The 18,049-nt window shown below is 42.5% G+C and overlaps 1 protein-coding gene across 1 annotated transcript in view; it reads left to right on the top strand.

Moving 5' to 3' along the window:
• The window catches only part of LOC127579258 (membrane-associated phosphatidylinositol transfer protein 2-like), a 314,070-nt gene that overhangs the window by 250,692 nt on the left and 45,329 nt on the right, over positions 1-18,049 (top strand). The window contains 3 exon segments of the mRNA XM_052031908.1: positions 1,229-1,296; positions 11,709-11,953; positions 14,745-14,934. Coding sequence (XP_051887868.1) covers positions 1,229-1,296; positions 11,709-11,953; positions 14,745-14,934 — 503 coding nt within the window.

The raw sequence follows: 18,049 nt of genomic DNA, 5'->3' as shown, positions 1-18,049 counted from the left end.
TAGACTCAGCACAGCTTGTAGTCTGAAACTGAGACATTCCAGAGCTACATGTTTCAGTGCTAGTTGCTGAACAGAAGAGTTGAGGTCTCAGAGAAGTTGGTTATTTGGACTTCCTTTGTCTGCAGTCACCGTGACTTTCCTGTATTGTGCTTACATACTACACCACTGGTGGACACTTCAATTTCCTCATCACTCGATGACTTTTAAATTGGTTTATCATTGTTACATGTACTGAGGTACAGTGAAAAATTTTGTTTTGCCTGCCATCCATAGAGACCATTTCATCACATCAGTACATTGAGGTTGTACAAGGGAAAACAATAACAGAATGCAGAATAAGTGTGACCTGACTAGATATGCAGTTAGCAGCAGCCGTGGCATTTTGCCAATGCACTGTAGGCCTACTTCTAGAAACCACCCCCCCACCCCCCACCAAATTTCTCATTTCTATTTTTTCCCTTTTCCTTGGAGCAGACTCGATGGGCCGAATGGCCTACTTCTGCTCCCTTGTCTTGTGATCTTGTGAAACAACACTTGTTTTCTTGAATTATCATGAAGGATGTAAATTTCTACTTTTATGGCATAAAAGTACTTTACAGTGAATGAAAGTTTAGTCACCTTTTTAATGTAGGAAAACACTTGCAGCCATTTCCACACAACAATGTGATGATGACCAGGTAATTTATACTAACAATACAGGTTGAAGGATCAGGATTCAGCTGTTCTTCAGAATACTTCATTGTAATGATGTATGCACATCTGTAACTGCAAATGGGACCTTGGGTTAAAGGTTCATGCAACAGATGCATTTCCATCTGTCTATGAGCTTGCAGTAGAACTTGAACCCATGTACTTCTGACGGTGAGAGTAAACCCATGTAAACTGTTGAATCCAGCAACCTGTACTTTAAATTTAAATTTTAAATTTTATTTACAGCGTGGTAACAGGCCCTTCCAGCTCAACAAGTCCACGCTGCCCATTTTAAACCCAAATTAACCTACCCGTATGTCTTTGGAATGTGGGAGGAAACCGGAGCACCCGGAGGAAACCCATGCAGACACGGGAGAACGTACAAACTCCTTACAGACAGCGACTTATGTGGCAACTTAATGTAATGCAGATGCATAAATTGCTAGAGGGGATGTGTTGATTTATGTGTCAAATACATAGATCCTATCCCATTATTGAAAAACCTTTATATTAATACTGGATCACTTTTCTCTCCCAGGTGACTTGTACCAAGACCAGTTGAGAGACTATGTTCCATCCAGTGCAGAGCAGCTGAATCCTATTGAGGTATGTGTTTTGGATAACAAACTGATAGGTACTAAGATGATAAATGCTTTTTTTGGAAGAAGGATTATTTTAACACAAAATTGCAAGATAGCAGTTCAGGTGTACTAAACCACTGAGGCATCAATTAGTTTATTAATCCCTGTAGAAAACTACCGCCATTTCCGAGGCTGTTGTTCAGCTCCACTGTTGGGGCAACACAACAGGACTCCTATCCCATGTTCTGCCTGTTCCAGAAATCCAGGGTTAGGGTTCCAGAACCCTAACCCTGGCACTTATATTGGACACAACATTTACTATAAAATACATACATACAAACAAAAAGATGCAGTAATCCACTCAAAATTATTTCTTATCTTACAGTGGGAATTGGTATGAATTATTATATTATCATATATTTAACTCTTAAAATCTACTAAGTGATCTCACTTGCATGACTCTGAGTGAACTAAAATTAGAGCCTGATTGTTTGCAGTTGAAGAGATTCTTAAACAAATCAAGATTGAAGAATTTTTATTTTCACTGCAGTGGAATTCCCATCTCAAAAGAGACCATTTAATTCTGTGTTGACACTGAACACCCAGCTGTTGCTGAGAACAGGATGTTTTTCAAAATTGCAATAAAGCTACAAACTATGCCCAAATTAATTACCTATACTCATAAATTAGAACATCTAAAGAATTAAAAGGAAAATAATAGTTCAGTTTCTGAGACTTGTTAAGACTATAGGAATTAAAACTAGAGCATTGGCAAACTTCTGCTGTGCAAAAACAAAGCACAAAGCAAATAAAACTTGACATTGTTGTTGACCAGAAATGATGTGGTGAATTTAGAGAATAACCTGTGTCCTCGGGGGTCTGAGCTCTGATTTGTCTGCATCTCAAACAGTCTTAAAGCCCAGAGAATTTCTCACATCTCCTCCCTCCTCTCAACATTGTTGCTGGTGTGCTTTCCATCCCAGACAGCAGGACAGAGAAAGAAATAATCTGCATTTATGGAAGTCTTTCGCCAGCCAGGCCCTTCCACAGGACTTGACACTCATTAAAGTAATCTGGAACTCTGTTCACCATGGTAATGTAAGAAACATGTCAGCCAATTTGCACACTGCAGAATCTCAAAAACCACAAAGTGCGATCAGTTTGTACTGGTGGTAGAATAACTATTAATTAGGCACTGGGGGAAGCTACCTATTTGAAAGGTATAGTAGAATGTTTCAGCCCAAATCCTCATTCATCATACAAACCCCTCGGTACTACAACGGAGTGTGAGCTGAATTATGTGCTCACATGTGAAACTTGAATCCTTTCTGACTTGGCGATGAAACTGTTAGCTCTGAACATGGTTAACTCTCTGTGACAAGCTTGAGTTTGTCATTAAACAGTCTCTCTGGAACTGTTTAGTCAGTTGATGACAAACCAATTTTCTGCTACTCCCTCTTCTATGACATGAGGTGTTTTGCCTCCAAGCAGGAAATTCCTACTCCATGGCTTAAAATGCACCACACAGCTCAGATTCAGTCTGGCAGTTTATTGTTAGTGTGATCTGCACTCTGTCACACCAGGAAACTATTATCAGCACTTTGACAATATCTTAGCCTACCAGTTTATCTCCCCCTTACAACAAGCAGTATAATTCAGATTATCAGGCTGCATTTGGTTCAAGCACAGAAGAAATCCATTCAGCCCACCCACTTAATGCTGATGATCATGTTCCTGACAAAATTCTTTCCATCCTTTCTACTAGATCACCCAAAATTCTATATTAGCTTTTCATCCCTGTGTATAGATTGTTTTACCTATATAGGTTGAGAGATCCCATTAATTCACCTGTGGTAAGAGCTGTTTGAAACTACCTCTTTGAAACTAACTTTGATCAACTGTTGGTCCTTGGCTCAGGAGAACGCCTGAGGTTCTGGTTAAATCTGCCACACGCACCATGATCGCGGTGTGTTAAACGTTAATCATTAGAACCTACCAACTGGGGAAAGTTACCCACAGAACAATCTGCTTTATTAGGTTTTGGGGTTCTATGGAAGGAATGTAAGAAAATCCAAAGTCAGGGCAAACCCTCAAACTCCTGCCACCACACAACTGGATCATGGCTGACCTTCTGATCCCCTTAGGACTGCAATCTTCACAGTTACGTTTGTTAACTGCAATAATATTTCCATTTATTTTGTTCTAATTTATTGACTAAGTTTCAAGATTTAGCATCATTGTTATGGAAACTAGTGTTTTTTGAAGCAGTAGGTGGCCATTTAATGTAACATTAAACGCCAATTTATTTCAAACAGCAACCAAGTACTGCGATGCTGCTGCACTAAGGTCACCTGGATTGATACTGTGCTGGATGCTTAATTTTGAAGCTGCTACTTCAGTTTTGTGTAGGAAAATGTTATGAAGGGTTTTACCTATTAATTGCATGTTAAATCTAGTGACCATGTAACTGATAGTTCAAGAATATGAAGATTGAAGTAACATAAAACATCACTTTATGATTCATAGAAATCTGATTTAATGCCTCTTGTTATGTTGCTGAGGGTGCAAGAGCCTCATTCATTCCCTTGGGAGATTAGGAAAGCCGATGGAAGGGCGACTTTTCAGCCCTGCCATTTTATCGGATCACAGAACGGTAACACAGCAGAAGGGACTGTTCAGCTTCTCCGTGAGAGCAGTCCAGCTGTTCCCATTTCCTGACCCTTCCCCTGAAATCCTGGATTGTTTTCCTTGCAAGTGCTGATCCATTCCCTTTTGGAAACCACTAATGCATGAGTTTCAAAAGTCTAGTGTGCAAGTACTGTGTGTGAACAGGAAATCGAGCAGAATGTTACTGTTCATTGGTAGGGGAATTGAATACAAGATGGGCAGGATATGCATCAGTTACAAAGGGCCGGGGTGAGACCACATCTGGAGTCTGTGTACCTTATTTACGAAAGAATATTATTGCGATGGAAGCAGTGCAGAGAAGATTTATTAGCCTACACCTGGAATGGACAAGGTCGGACAGGTTAGGCTTAGAGATGCTGGAGTTCAGAAGAGTGAGAGGGGACAACTTGATTGAGGGCTCTTCTGGGGAAGCAGAAAGGACATTGCCTCGTGAGAGGATCTAGAACTAGGGGTCACCTTTAAAAATAAGGTGTCACTCATTTAAAACAGACATGAAGTGTATGTTTCTGTCAGAGGGTCATGAATCTTTGGAACTCTTCCTCAAAGAGCAGTGAAGGCAGAGTCTTTGGATATTTTTCAGCAGAGGGAGATAGATTCTCGATAAGCAAGGAATGAAAGATTACCACACGTGAGGTTAAACTTAGATCGTGTGATCTTCAATGGCAGAGCAAGTCTGAGGGGCCGAGTGGTCTACTCCTGCTTCTAGTCCATCTGTTCATATGAATCTGTTTCCACCACCTTGTCTCAAAGCTGAGTTTATTGTCATCTGCACAACTACATGTACGCACAGGTGCAATGAAAATCTTACTTGCAGCAGCATCACAGGCACAAAGCATCAGATAAGCAGCACTCACAAGAAACACGTAAATTATACACAATTTTTACGAGGAAGAACATAATTGGAACAATAAAAACAAAGTGCATTGTAGTGTCTGGCAGTGCATTGCAGACACTAACAGCATAAAATGGTTTCTTTTTCATGATGCCTTTGATTTTCTTGCCAGTCACGTTTAATCTGTGTCTTCTGATCCTTCACCTTTGTTCCAAAGGGAATGGTTTCACTCCTCCACCCTTGTCTAGGTTCCTCATTATGAGCACCCTTACCCTATCTCTCAAAATTCTTTTCTGTAAGGAGAAGAGTTCAGGTTCTCCAACTTTTCTCCATAACAGAACTTCCACATCCCTGGAATAATTTCCATAAATTTCTTCTGTGTTTCTCTGTCTTCACATTCTTCCTGAAGAGCAATGATTAGAACTGTACAGAATGTTCCAGTTATGACCAAACGTCTGTCTAGAAAAGGTTCATGGTGACTTCCTTACTTTTGCAGTCTGTGTCTCAATTCATGAAGCCCAGTAGTGCATGTGCTGCTTAAACCACTTTCTCAATCTGTTGTGCCCTTTAATTACTTAGTTGCGATAATCCACAGTCATTTAAAAGATCATGCAGACTTGTACAATTTGTGTTCAGTAAAATAATTTAAAATATTTCTACTTAAATAGCATTTGGACTTCTATCAATTTCATAGCTTACCAAGTTAAGGTTGTAATATTAGAAACGGTAGATCAACCGTTTGAGAATCTTTGTTGCTGTTATAATGTACTTCCTACAAAACTCTATTCCTGTAGTTTTCTGCATCTCCTGACTGGTCTGTATTTTCATGCAGATACACAGCCCTCATAAAAATAAGAGTGTCAGTACCTCTATACCAAAGATTACAGTTACAAGTTTTCCAGCAGTAAGTAAAATTAAAGCTGTGGTTTTAGTGCCCTTACTGCTTCTGGAGTGTATTGATTTAAACAACATACTAATGTTAAGCTTCTCTGCTGAAAGTGTGGAAGGAAGGAAGCTTTACTATGGATACGTTTCCTCACAAGCAGAATTGAAGCTGTTGATTGAGATCTGTGATCAGCTTGATTGACATTTATTTTCTCCCTTGCTCCACCTGAATGCTTGGGCACTAAGGGACAATGTCATGGACAGTTATCACCTTACAATACCTTGCCCACTTGTGAGCTGGTGAGTGCCAACCAGCTATCCACCTGGATAAACACAATCAGAAAATGAATTCTTGCACACTTACTGGTGGGATTACTAGTTATGGACAGGAGACTGGACTGAGCTTCTTGTCTCTTTCAACCACCCAAAGTTACTGCCTTGGCTGATATGTGTCAGCACAAAGTGCTGTCATAGACCTGGGATTTTCCTGGACTGTGTGAATTTGAGTGGTCATATTACCACAAAATCACTACTTCTGAGTTATGTCCCTAATTACTTCTCAAGAATTTGAATATTTTTGAAATCTGAGAGAGCATGTAAGTTATGATGAGGAAGATTCAGTTTGTTTTCAGCTGGCCCTGTGGAAAGTTCTAGGAAATGGTCAAAGTGGTCTCAACTACACGGAGGGGGGAAGGTTACATGTGTGCTGAACCCCAGATTTGTCACCTTAATGCACTGTCATTGTTGAAATTTGCAAGTTTTCATTTTAAACTAGCAAATGTCTTTAAACTGTCACTTATAGAACATAGGACATAGAACAGTCTAGCGCTGGAACAGGCCCTTGAGCCCATGATATTGTGCCTAACTAATTAAACTATTAACTTAAATACCTAACTAAACTAATCAATTCTGTCTACACAAGGTCCACAATCCCTCCATTCTCTGTATATCCATGTGCCTATCTACAAGCCTCTTAAACCCCTCTATCTTATTTGCTTCCACCACCACCCCTGGCAGCACATTCCAGGCACCCACCACTCTCTGTGTAAAAAAAAACTTGCCCCACACATCTCCTTTGAACTTTCCCTTCTCACCTTAAATGCAGGCCCTGTAGTATCAGACATTTTGACCCTGGGAAAAAGATACCAACTGTCTACTTTATCTGTGCCTCTCATAATCTTATAAATCCCTATCAGATCTCCCCTCAGCCTCCACCACTCCAGAAGAAACAACCCAAGTTTGCCAACCTCTCCTAATAGCACATGCCCTCTAATCCAGGCAGCATCCTGGTGAACCTCTTCAGCACCCTTTCCAAAGCCCCCACATCCTTCCTGTAATGGGGTGACCAGAATTGAAGGCAATCCTCCAGATGCAGCCTAACCAGAGTTTTATAAAGCTGCGACATAATTTCCTGACTCTTGAACTAATAAAGGCATTGATATCCAAATGTGAAATATAAAATAATGTACCGCATTACATACACGCCGTGATGCAACTGTTAATTTTATCAATGAGATTATGGTCACAATGGCTTCCACTACAAATTACAAGGATATTGCACAAAAACGACCTTCTACCAATTAATTTTCTTGTTTTTATCACATTTTAGTGAACTTAACACAATTCATCTGTTTCACTTTATACAATTCTTGCCGTGTGTGTTTCAACAGCATGATTGTTTAGTAAGGTGCCGTTTACATGTTCCAGCATTAGCTTTTTGTCTTCTTTCTAGGTTTGATTATTGTTTGCAAGGCAATGATTGGCCAAAAGTTTACTTTGTTCTCCTATCTGGTATGATTCCTGAATTACCTGATTTTGTACACTGTCCTGTTCGTGTAGTTTCCTACAGCCAGTGAGGTGAGGCACAGGATTACAGACAATGACACCCCCAAAGCCTGCACGCTTGCTCCACAGTCATTGCTACAGAAATGCTGCTCTCTCCTCAGGCCAGTCTTACCCATTCAACCCCACCTGTAACAGCTAACCGATCCAATAAAGCGTCAGCTGTTGCTCCTGTTCGTTTTCCTTTGTTCCTTTCCTTGCCCTGACCATAATGTTTGAATAATATTAGGAGTTTGTTTTATGAAAGTAAAAGTGTGACATTGTTAACACAGAAAATGCAAGTCAGGCAGCATCTGTGGAAAAAGAAATAAAGTTAAGGTTTCAGGTTAAAGGCCCTTCGTTGGAACTGGGACAGAGAGAAAATGGGTTAGTTTTAGGTTGCAGAGAAGATGGGGAAAGGAAACCTGGGGCTAAAAGAATATCTGTGAAAGGCTGAGGTCAGATTGTTGTGGGGGTACGTTGTGCTTGATGGGTTCACAGCGACAGGTGGAGAGTGATAATACATAGAACACTACAGCACAGTACAGGCCCTTCAGTCCATGATGTTGTGCCAACCTTTTCTCCTGCTCTAAGATCTATCTAACCCTTCCCTCCCACATAGCACTCCATTTTTCAATCATCCACATGTCTATCTAAAGTCTCTTAAATATCCCTAATGTATCTGCCTCTAGCAGCACCCCTGGAAGCGAGTTCCACGCACCCACCACTCTCTGTGTATGATATAACCCCTGTGGTTTCCTCCAATCACCTTAAAATTATGCCCCCTCATGCTAGCCATTTCTGCCCTGAGGAAAAAGTCTGGCTGTCCACTCAATCTATGCCTCCTATCATCTTGTACACCTCTATCAAGTCACCTCTCATCCTCCTTCTCTCCAAAGAGAAAAACCCGAGCTCACTCAACCTATCCTCATAAAACATGCTCTCCAATCCAGGTAGCATCCTGGTAAATCTCCTCTGCATCCTCTCTAAAGCTTTCACATCCTTCCTACAGTGAAGCGACTAGAACCTGAACACAATACTCCAAGTGTGGTTTAACCAGGGTTTTATAGAACCGCAATTTTACCTTGTGACTCTCGAACTCAATCCCCCAACTAATGAAGGCCTTCTTAACAACCCTATCAACTTGCGCAGCAACTTTGAGGGATCTATGGACTTGGTCCACAAGATCCCTCTGTTCCTGCACCTGCCTTCGAATTCACACTTTTCCTGGTTGAACTCCATCTGCCTTTTATCAGCCCAGCTTTGTATCCTATCAATGTCCCATTGTAACCTTCAACAACCCTCTACACTATCCACAACACCACCAACCTTTGTGTCATCTGTAAACTTACTAACCCACCCTCATCCAAGTCATTTATAAAAATCACAAAGAGCAAGGATCCCAGAACAGATCCCTGCGGAACACCACTGGTCACTGACCTCCAGGCAGAATACGCTCCATCTACCACCACCCTCTGTCTTCTATGGGCAAAGCCAATTCCGAATCCATGCAGCCAAGTTTCCCTGGATCTCGTGCCTCCCAACCTTCTGAATGAGCCTATCATAGGGAACCTTATCAAGCGCCTTACTAAAGTCCATGTACGCCACATCCACTGCTCTACCCTCACCAATGTGCTTTGTAACATCCTCAAAGAATTCAATCAGGCTCGTGAGGCACGACCTGCCCCTCACAAAGCCATGCTGACAGTCCCTAATCAGCCTATGCTTCTCCAAATGCCCATAAATCCTGTCCCTAAGAATCTTCTCCAGTAATTTTCCCACCACTGAAGTAAGACTCACTGGCCTGTAATTCCCAGGGTTATCCCTACTCCCTTTCTTGAACAAAGGAATAACATTTGCCACCCTCCAATCATTTGGCACTACTCCTGTGGCCAGTGAGGAGGCAAAAATCATCGCCAAGGGCTCAGCAATCTCTTCTCTCTCTTCCCATAGTGTCCTGGGATCTATCCTGCCCGGCCCCGAGGCCTTGTCTATCCTAATGTTTCTCAAAGGTTCCAGCACATCCTCCTCCTTAACATCAACACGTTCTAGTGTATCAGCCTGTTTTTCGCTGTCCTCAAATGTCAAGGTCTCTCTCACAGGTGAACACTGAAGCAAAGTATTAATTAAGGACCTCCCCTACTTCCTCTGACTCCAGGCACGTTTTCTCCTCTATCCCTCTGGACAAAGGAATACAAAATGTTGCCCAATGCAGGGCTGTTAGACATAGCTAGGAAACCTCAGCTCTCACCCCTTCTCCATGGACAGGACAAGGGTAGAGTTCCCCTGGTCCTCACTTTCACACCAGCCTCCCCGTTCAATGGGTCATACTGCACAATTTCTGCCAGCTTCAACAAGATTCCACCACTAAGCACATCTTTCCCTCCTCTCCCCTTTCAGCATTTCAGAGGGACCATTCCCTTTGTGACTCCTTGGACCATGAGCCATTCACCTTCTGTCAGCACTTTCCCATGCAACTGCACCTGTCCTTTCACCTGTTCCCTTCCCACCATCCAGGGACCCAAACAGTCCCTCTAGGCGAAGCAGTGATTCACTTCAACTCCTTTCAATCTACTCAATTCCATTCAGTGTTCACTTCTGACCTCCTCTGCATTAGAGAAACCAAATGCAGATCAGATGATCATTTTTCAGTCAACAGGGGCTGTTGTTTGCCACTTTTACTTTTCCATCCGCTCTCACTCTGATCTGTCTGCATCCTTCTGCATTGTTGTATGAAGATTCAATGTAAGTTCGAGGAACAGCACCATCTTCCATTTGGAGATGTCACAGGCTTCCAGACAGAGTATCAGATGTCCAGTCTCAGGGAACTCGCTTTCTCAGTCTGTACCAGAGCTGGCCATCTCTGTTGTACGACACCCCTTGTAATATTGGTTCAGTTTTTCTCACTCCTTCAGAACAACCTGACTGGTACTGTACAGCACAACTAACAGTCCTGCATTTCACATTTTATATTTCTTTGTCAGTATTAACGCTCTCTAACTGCTACCATTAACCTCTAAGCCACAATTTATCCTCACGGCAACCTTGTCCTCACCGTATTACATATGTTCCCTAATTCCTGTCTCACCTCTCCCCCCTCCCCCCCCAACCTTCTCTGCAATGCACAACTAACTTGTTTCACTCACTTTCCCAGTTCTTGACCTGAAATTTTCATTCAGTTTCTCTTCCCATTGATGCTGCTTGACCTGCTGGGTATTACTAGCATTTTCTGGTTTTTTTATTTTAAATTTCGAACATCTGCAGTTTTTCGTGTTTCCATGTTGAAGATAAACAGTTGCTTTCCTTTTCCATGTTCTTCTTTATTGGTAACTGCTTTTGAAATGCCTCTATACTCTATTTACTGGCATGCAGAATTTTTATAAACCTTAATCCTTGCAGAGAAATTTACACTATGCAATTCTATTCATTACTAGATTGACACAGGAAAATCATTGGAAAGGAACACATGATTAGCCTGTAGTATGAATGAGGTTCAATTAAGCATGCAATATGTAAATGTGTAGACTTTTTAGTTGATGTATTTAACTCTGCTTCTCCTAGAAGATAGAATGTGGGTGATTCTGAGGAGTGTTTCTTTAACCATTACAAAAGTACATTGCAAAGTTGTAGTAATGGAAAGAACTTGTGTTTCTTCTACTTGTGAGAGAGTTACAGGAGGGTGATGCCAAATCAGGGCTGTACTTTTGGACTGCAAGTTTATCTGATGCATGGTCTAAGCTGAAGTGTTTGAAAGTGTTGATTTGTTTCACAATTGCCAGAAAATCATACTCCAGTTTGATTGTGCTTTCTTCACCTGAGCCCTCGTCTTAAATATTTAAAATAAAATCAGATTACTGGCCCTAGATAGACTTTGATATCTATCAGATGCAATCTCTTTCTTTCATATAATTCAGATCGTCTGTCATCTTGGATCATAATTTTGCAGTGTTGCCAAGGAGATCTAAGCTGCTAACATAAGCCTGTTAACTTGGTTATTAAAGAAGCCTCTTTGATGTTAGTCACAATTTTCTGCTGTGCTGAAATCAGTCCTAGGAACAGTTAACCCTTACACAGTTATCACTAGATTATATTTTATACATTTGGTGAGTATTTTGATCAAAGTATTTTTTCAATGTGTGAAAGTAACTCTTTTTAGTAATTGCAAATATTAAGCAATTGTTAGTGTTATAATTTGTTGTTCTTTACTTTAGGATGAAGCATCATTGCAAACCTTACAGTCTTGCAAGATTCACATGCTGGTGCTCATACTGCATGGTGGCAACATACTGGACCCTGGCAGTGGAGACCAGACCTCCAAACAGGCTGACGTCAACACTATAACCTCTGTCTTTGACACGGTGATGAGAGTACACTTCCCTGCAGGTCTAGGCCACATCGCAGTAAAGCTAGTTCCGTGCCCAGCTATCTGCTCTGAAGCCTTTTCACTGGTATCGAAGTGAGTGTTCCAGCTGTCTAGTGTGTAGGGATGTCACTGGTGGTCAGGGAACAATACACTGCAAGTCCATTGTATACGCCGTCTTTGCCAGCTGGCAAATATTTGCTAGCAGCTTATATGTGGCACACTTTTCTAAATATGTGTCTCCAGTAGAAAGGCTTATTTAATGCTGCTTCCTGTTATTTAGAACCTATTGTTGCATGGAAAGTCTTTTTCAGTTATTGCTGATATTTCTAATTAAACCATTGAGTGCGTTAATTGTACAAAACAGAACAAGCTACCATCTAGCTTATGAAACATTATTTGTTTTTGATTATGGTAGCCAGGTTCTTATGTATTTAATAGTTCAAACTAGAAAATGATGAGCTTTGTTTTGTAGCTAATACCACATCAGTTTTATGGTGCTCTTCAACCTGTCACATCCTTTATCCTCCCTCGATGGTTCTCCTCTTTGTCTAGTTGTATTGGGATGGGATTTCCCCTGGCTCTGTGCTAAAGTGTCCACTAGTAGGAGTAGCTCCTCTTCCTGCTTCCACCATTACCTCTAGTGTGAGCCGAGATCTATCCTTGCATTTCTCATCTATCTGATGCCATTTGGCAACATCATCTGAAAGCACGATCACATTATCCAGGTACACAAAGATAACACCCAGCTCCAACTCACTACCACCGCTCTTGACTCTTCCACTCTCTCTAAATTGTCAGCCTCCTTTGTCCAGCATCATTTCCTCCAATTATATATTGTGAAGACCAAAGCGATGTGCTGTGGACCTTGTCACAAGCTCTGTTCGTTAGCCAATGGCCCCACCCCACACAGTACAAAGAAAGGGAGTTGCCTACAATGGAGACAGGAATAGAATCCAAATGGATTGAGATCCAGACAAAAGATAACTCAGGGTAAATCACATTGATAGGCGAGACCAACACAGCACTGAATTATGGAAGAGAGTTGGAGAAAGAAATGTTAAGGCAAATTAGGGAAATGAATAAAAAAACATAGAATAATAATTATATGTATTGAAACAACACTGGTATTAATGGGATGGAAGAGGAGATGGAGCTTCTACAAAGTTACTGTGAACATGTGAAACAAAAGCATGAGGAGGCCACTGGTCCCAACGTGCCTGCTCCATCTTTCTCCTGCACTGACCCTGTGTCCATCGACTCCCTTAACAGTTGAATATCTGTTGATCTCTGTTTTGAATATCCTCAGTAACGGACCACCACAGTCCCAGATAAGAACATAGAACGGTACAGCACAAGAACAGGCCCTTCGGCCCATGATGCCCACTCCTCAGTAAATGTAGCAGGCCGTTTCTGCATGCAGCAAGAGCCTGGGTGATAAGTGGCAAGTAACATTCTCCCCACAAAGACTCCAGGCAATGAGCATGGAGACAGTGGTACAGCATAGGAACAGGCCCTTCAGCCCACCATCTCCATGCCAACCTGTTCACCCATCTACACAAATTCCATTGGCTCACAGTACAACCGTATCCTCCATGCCTTGCCTATTTAAGCACATGTCTAAATGCCTCATAAACATAGTCATTGTGTCTGATTCTGCCACCTCCTCTGGCAGCACGTTCTAGGTATCAACCACTCCCACATACCCCACAGATCCCCTTTAAAACTCCTTCCTCTCACCTTAAACCTACACCCTCTTGTTTGTGATGCCCCCACCATGGGGAAAAGATTCTGACTCTCCACCCTGTCTATGCCTCTCTTAATCTTATATCAACAAGAGATGCTCTAAGCACCTACCTTTGACATTCAGAGATATTACCATTGCCGAGTTCCCCCACCGTCAACATCTCGAGGGTCACCATTGACCAGAGATTTAACTGGAATATTTGTGTAAGTACATGGCCACAAGAGCAGGTCAGAGACTGGATATCCAGTGGTCACCTCCTGACACCTGAATGACTTTCCACCAACTCCAAGACACAAGTCAGGAGTGTGATGGAGCACTTGGCACTTGCCTGCATGAGTACAGCTCTGACAACTCTTAGGGTGTTTGACAACATCCAGGAGAAAGTAGCCACTTCATTGGTACCCCATCCATCGCCTAAACATTCAATCTCCCCACCATTGGCTTGCAGTGGCTGTATTGTGGACCAATCACAAAATGTTTTGCCATTATTTGCCAGGCCACTCCAATAACACCTCCCAAACTGTGCAAGGAATCCTACAGCCTTTTAGTTTATCTTAACTGCAGTAAGCGGCTTCTGCTTTTATTTGTAATGTATTCTGTTGCAGAATATGCCACCTCTGCAGCCTCGCTGTAGTTGCCATTGAAAGGTGATGGAGCCATCCTGAAGCATTCTGATCCATGTGCTGAAAGATACTCCTATGAGCTTTTGGACAGGATGTTCCAGGATTTCGGCTCTGTAACGATGACGGAATGGTGATGCATTTCCCAGATGACTTAGGGAAACTTGCAGGTAGTGGTCTTCCTGTGCCTCTGCAGTCTCCTGTTGGGTGGAAGTCACAGGTTGGGGGAGCTATTGAAGAATGCCGAGCTGCCGGTTAAATTGCGTGTTGTGGTCACAGTGTGCAAATTCTCATGAGCTAGGGTGCCAAGAAAATAGGATGCTCTGGCCTGAATGTTGAGACTACTGGCACCACATACACCCAGGTAAGAGAGTAGTCCATGAAAAATACCCTCAGTGTGCTTCATTTAAAAAAATGTCTTGTTAGCTTAACATCCATCAAATCAATAAAGTAATAAGTGTCAGTTTGTTTCAGACACTGTTGTAGCTTCTGTCTTTTCAGAGAACTTTTGCTCTTCTAGCCTCAGCCCGATGAGCTATGACGAAAGCTGTTTATCAAACAGCCAGGACCACATTCCTCTGGCAGCACTTCCACTGCTGGCAACAGCCTCGCCCCAGTACCAGGAGGCAGTCGCTACAGTTATTTCCAGAGCAAATCAGGTGTACAGTGATTTTCTCAAATCACAGGAAGGAGTCTCCTTCAATGGCCAAGTAAGTAACATAAAGGGAAATTGTTTGTGTCTCTAGAGATGGGGAAGGGAATATTCATCTGTGTATAATATTTAAAATGATATTTGTAATTGAAATTGCAACACTTGTAGCTTCCAGTTATTAAAATCTAGTTTAAAGGTGAATTAACAGGACTGGAGTGTTTGTATTGGGGTAATGAGTAAATAGGAATGCGATTCATGTTCCTCCCTGTGTAGCTGATGTAAATGTTTGCACATTTTAAGGCCAGAGTTTCCCATTTAATGAAATAGATTGTAGAACTTTTTACAGGATAAATTTCAAATGCACCTTAATTTAGTTTCATTCCTTCACTGGGTGTGGGCATTTCTGGGAGGACTGAAATGTATTACCCATCCCCCATCAGCTTCTTGACCTGTTGCAGTTCTGGTGAAGATGCTCCCACAAAGCTGTGCGATTGGGAGTTCCAGAATATATTTCCAAATCAGGATGGTCATAGAGGTGTACAGCATAGAAACAGCCCACTCGGTCCATCGTGTCTATGCTGACCATCATGCCTATACTAATCCCACTTGCCTACATTAATTTCATATCTGCCTCTTAAATGTTATTCATGTTCCTGCCTCCACCACCACCTCTGGCAGCTCATTCCAGATACCAACTACTCTATGTATGAAAAATTTACCCTTCAGATCCCCTTCAAACCTCCCTCTCAGCTTAGACCAATGCCCTCTAGTTTTTGACCCCCCCTCCACTACCGTGGGAAGCAGGCACTGACTGTCTACCCTGTCTATGCCGCTCGTAATTTTACACACCTCTATCATGTCACCTCTCAGCCTCCTTCACTCCAGGGAAGACAGAGCCAGCCTCCAATTCCTCCTTGTAACTCAAGCCCTCCAATCAAGTCAACATCTTTTCTGCACCCTCGGTAGCTTAATCACATAGTTCCTGTAGTGTGGTGACCAGAACTGCTTGCAGTACCTGCAGCCTAAACAACATTTCATACATCTGTAACATGAAGTCCCAACTCCTTTACTCAGTTCCTCGGCCAATGAAGGCAAGCACACCATATGCCCCCTTCACCACCCTGTCCACCCGTGTCACCACTTTCAGGGAACTATGTACTTGTACCCAAGGTCTCTGTGTTCAACAACACTCCCAGGGCCCTGCTGTTCACTGTGTGTCTCCTGCCCTGGTTTAACTTCCCAAAATGCATCACTTCACACTTGTCTGAGTTAAATTCCATCCGCCGTTCCTTGGCCCACTTTTCCAGTTGATCTAGATCCTGCTGTAACCTTAGACACCCTTCTTCACTGTCACCACACCACCAATGTTGGTGTCATCTGCAAACCTGCTAATCAGGCCACCTACATTCTCTTACGAACCATTAATATAGATGACAAACACCAGAGGACCCAGCACCGATCCCTGTGGCACACCACTGGTCACAGGCCTCCAGTCTGAAAAACAACCCTCCACAACCACCCTCTGCCCACCACCAAAGCAATTTTGTATCCAATTAGCCAGCTTACCCTGGATCCCATGTGATCTCACCTTCTGCACCAGCCTACTCCCTGTTTATCAACCTTTTGCTCATTCTTTGCTGGTTTCTAAATGTTTCCCAATTCTCTTCACCTATCACTAACCTTCACAATATTGTACACTTCTTTTTCAATTTGATGCCACCCTTGACTTCATGGGTTGCCCACAAATGGAGTATCCTTCTCATAATCTCTCTTCCTCACAGGGACATGCCTTTGCTGAGATTTATGAAGTCTCTCCATAACTATCTGATACTCCTTACATATCGTTTGATCCTCCCTTCTATTTTCCCAGCCACTTCAACCAACTCTGTTCTCCCCAGTCCTTGTAAATGTCTTCATTTAAGTTCCGGACAATAGTTTAAGGTTTGTTTCTCATGCACTAACTAAATTTGAAATTCTACCATGCTATGATCACTTTCCCTCAAGGATTCTTCACCAAGAGATCATTAATTGATTCTGTCTCTTTACACAATAGCAGATCTACGATACCTTCACTGCCTTAGAATCATGTCTCTATAACGGCTGTCAGATCATCCCGTTATTTCTGTTTGTGGCATCAACTCATCATGTTAAAGATGTTCTGTGCATACAGTAAATGAGCTTCTAATATTATCTTTTTCCTTACTCTGACTATTTGTTGGCACACTTAACGCTTGTGTACTGTGCCTCTTCCTGATGCACTCTGGTTCTCGTTGCCCCTCTCCCTGCCCTGCACTGTTGCCTTTTCCTTGCCTTATTAAGTACTCACCACCTGAACCCCGTCCCCTATTTCCAGCTTTGCTTTCCGCCCTTCTGATTGTACGCTCCGTTTCTTGCCACCCACCACCAAACTAGTTTGATCCTCCCCAACAGCACCTGCAACCTCTGCTCCAGTGAAGAGTCATTACTGTTGAGGGGCAAACAATCCAACTTGTAGCAACCCTACTGAAGTCATAGAGCCACACAGCATGGAAACAAGCCCTTCGGCCCAACTGGTCCATGCTGACCAAGATTCCCATCTAAGCTGGTCCCATTTGCCCATGTTTGGCCCATATCCCTCTAAACGTTTCAAGTACCTTTTTAACACTGTTAATGTACCTGCCTCTACCACTTCCTCTGGCAGCTCATTTCACCCTCTGGGTAAAAAGGTTGCTCCTCAGGTTCCTATTAAATCTCTCCCCACTCACCTTAAACCTGTGCCCTCTAGTTCTTGAATCCTTGACCCTGGGGGAAAAAAGACCCTGGGAGTGCATTCACCCTATCTATGCCCCTCATGATTTTATACACCTCTATAAGATCACCCCTCACTCTTCAACCCTCCAATGAATAAAGTCCCATCTGTTCAACCTCTCTCCATAACTTTCGAGTCCCAGCAACATTCTCATAAATCTCTGCAGTCTTTCCTGTTTAACGGTGTCTTTCCTATAGCAGGGTGTCCAAAACTGAACAAAGTATTCTAAATGTGGCCTCATCAATGTCTTGTACAACATGCAACATAACATCCCAACTTTTATACTCAGTGCCCTGACTGATGGCCAGTGTGCCAAACACCTTCTTCACTACCCTGTCTATCTGTGACACCACTTTCAGTGAACCATGTGTTTGTACTCTCCCTC

The sequence above is a fragment of the Pristis pectinata genome, chromosome 17, assembly GCF_009764475.1.
Source record: "Pristis pectinata isolate sPriPec2 chromosome 17, sPriPec2.1.pri, whole genome shotgun sequence".
NCBI lineage: Eukaryota > Metazoa > Chordata > Chondrichthyes > Rhinopristiformes > Pristidae > Pristis > Pristis pectinata.
Note: the sequence above shows the minus strand (reverse complement) of the source record. Positions and strands in the feature narration are given on the sequence as shown.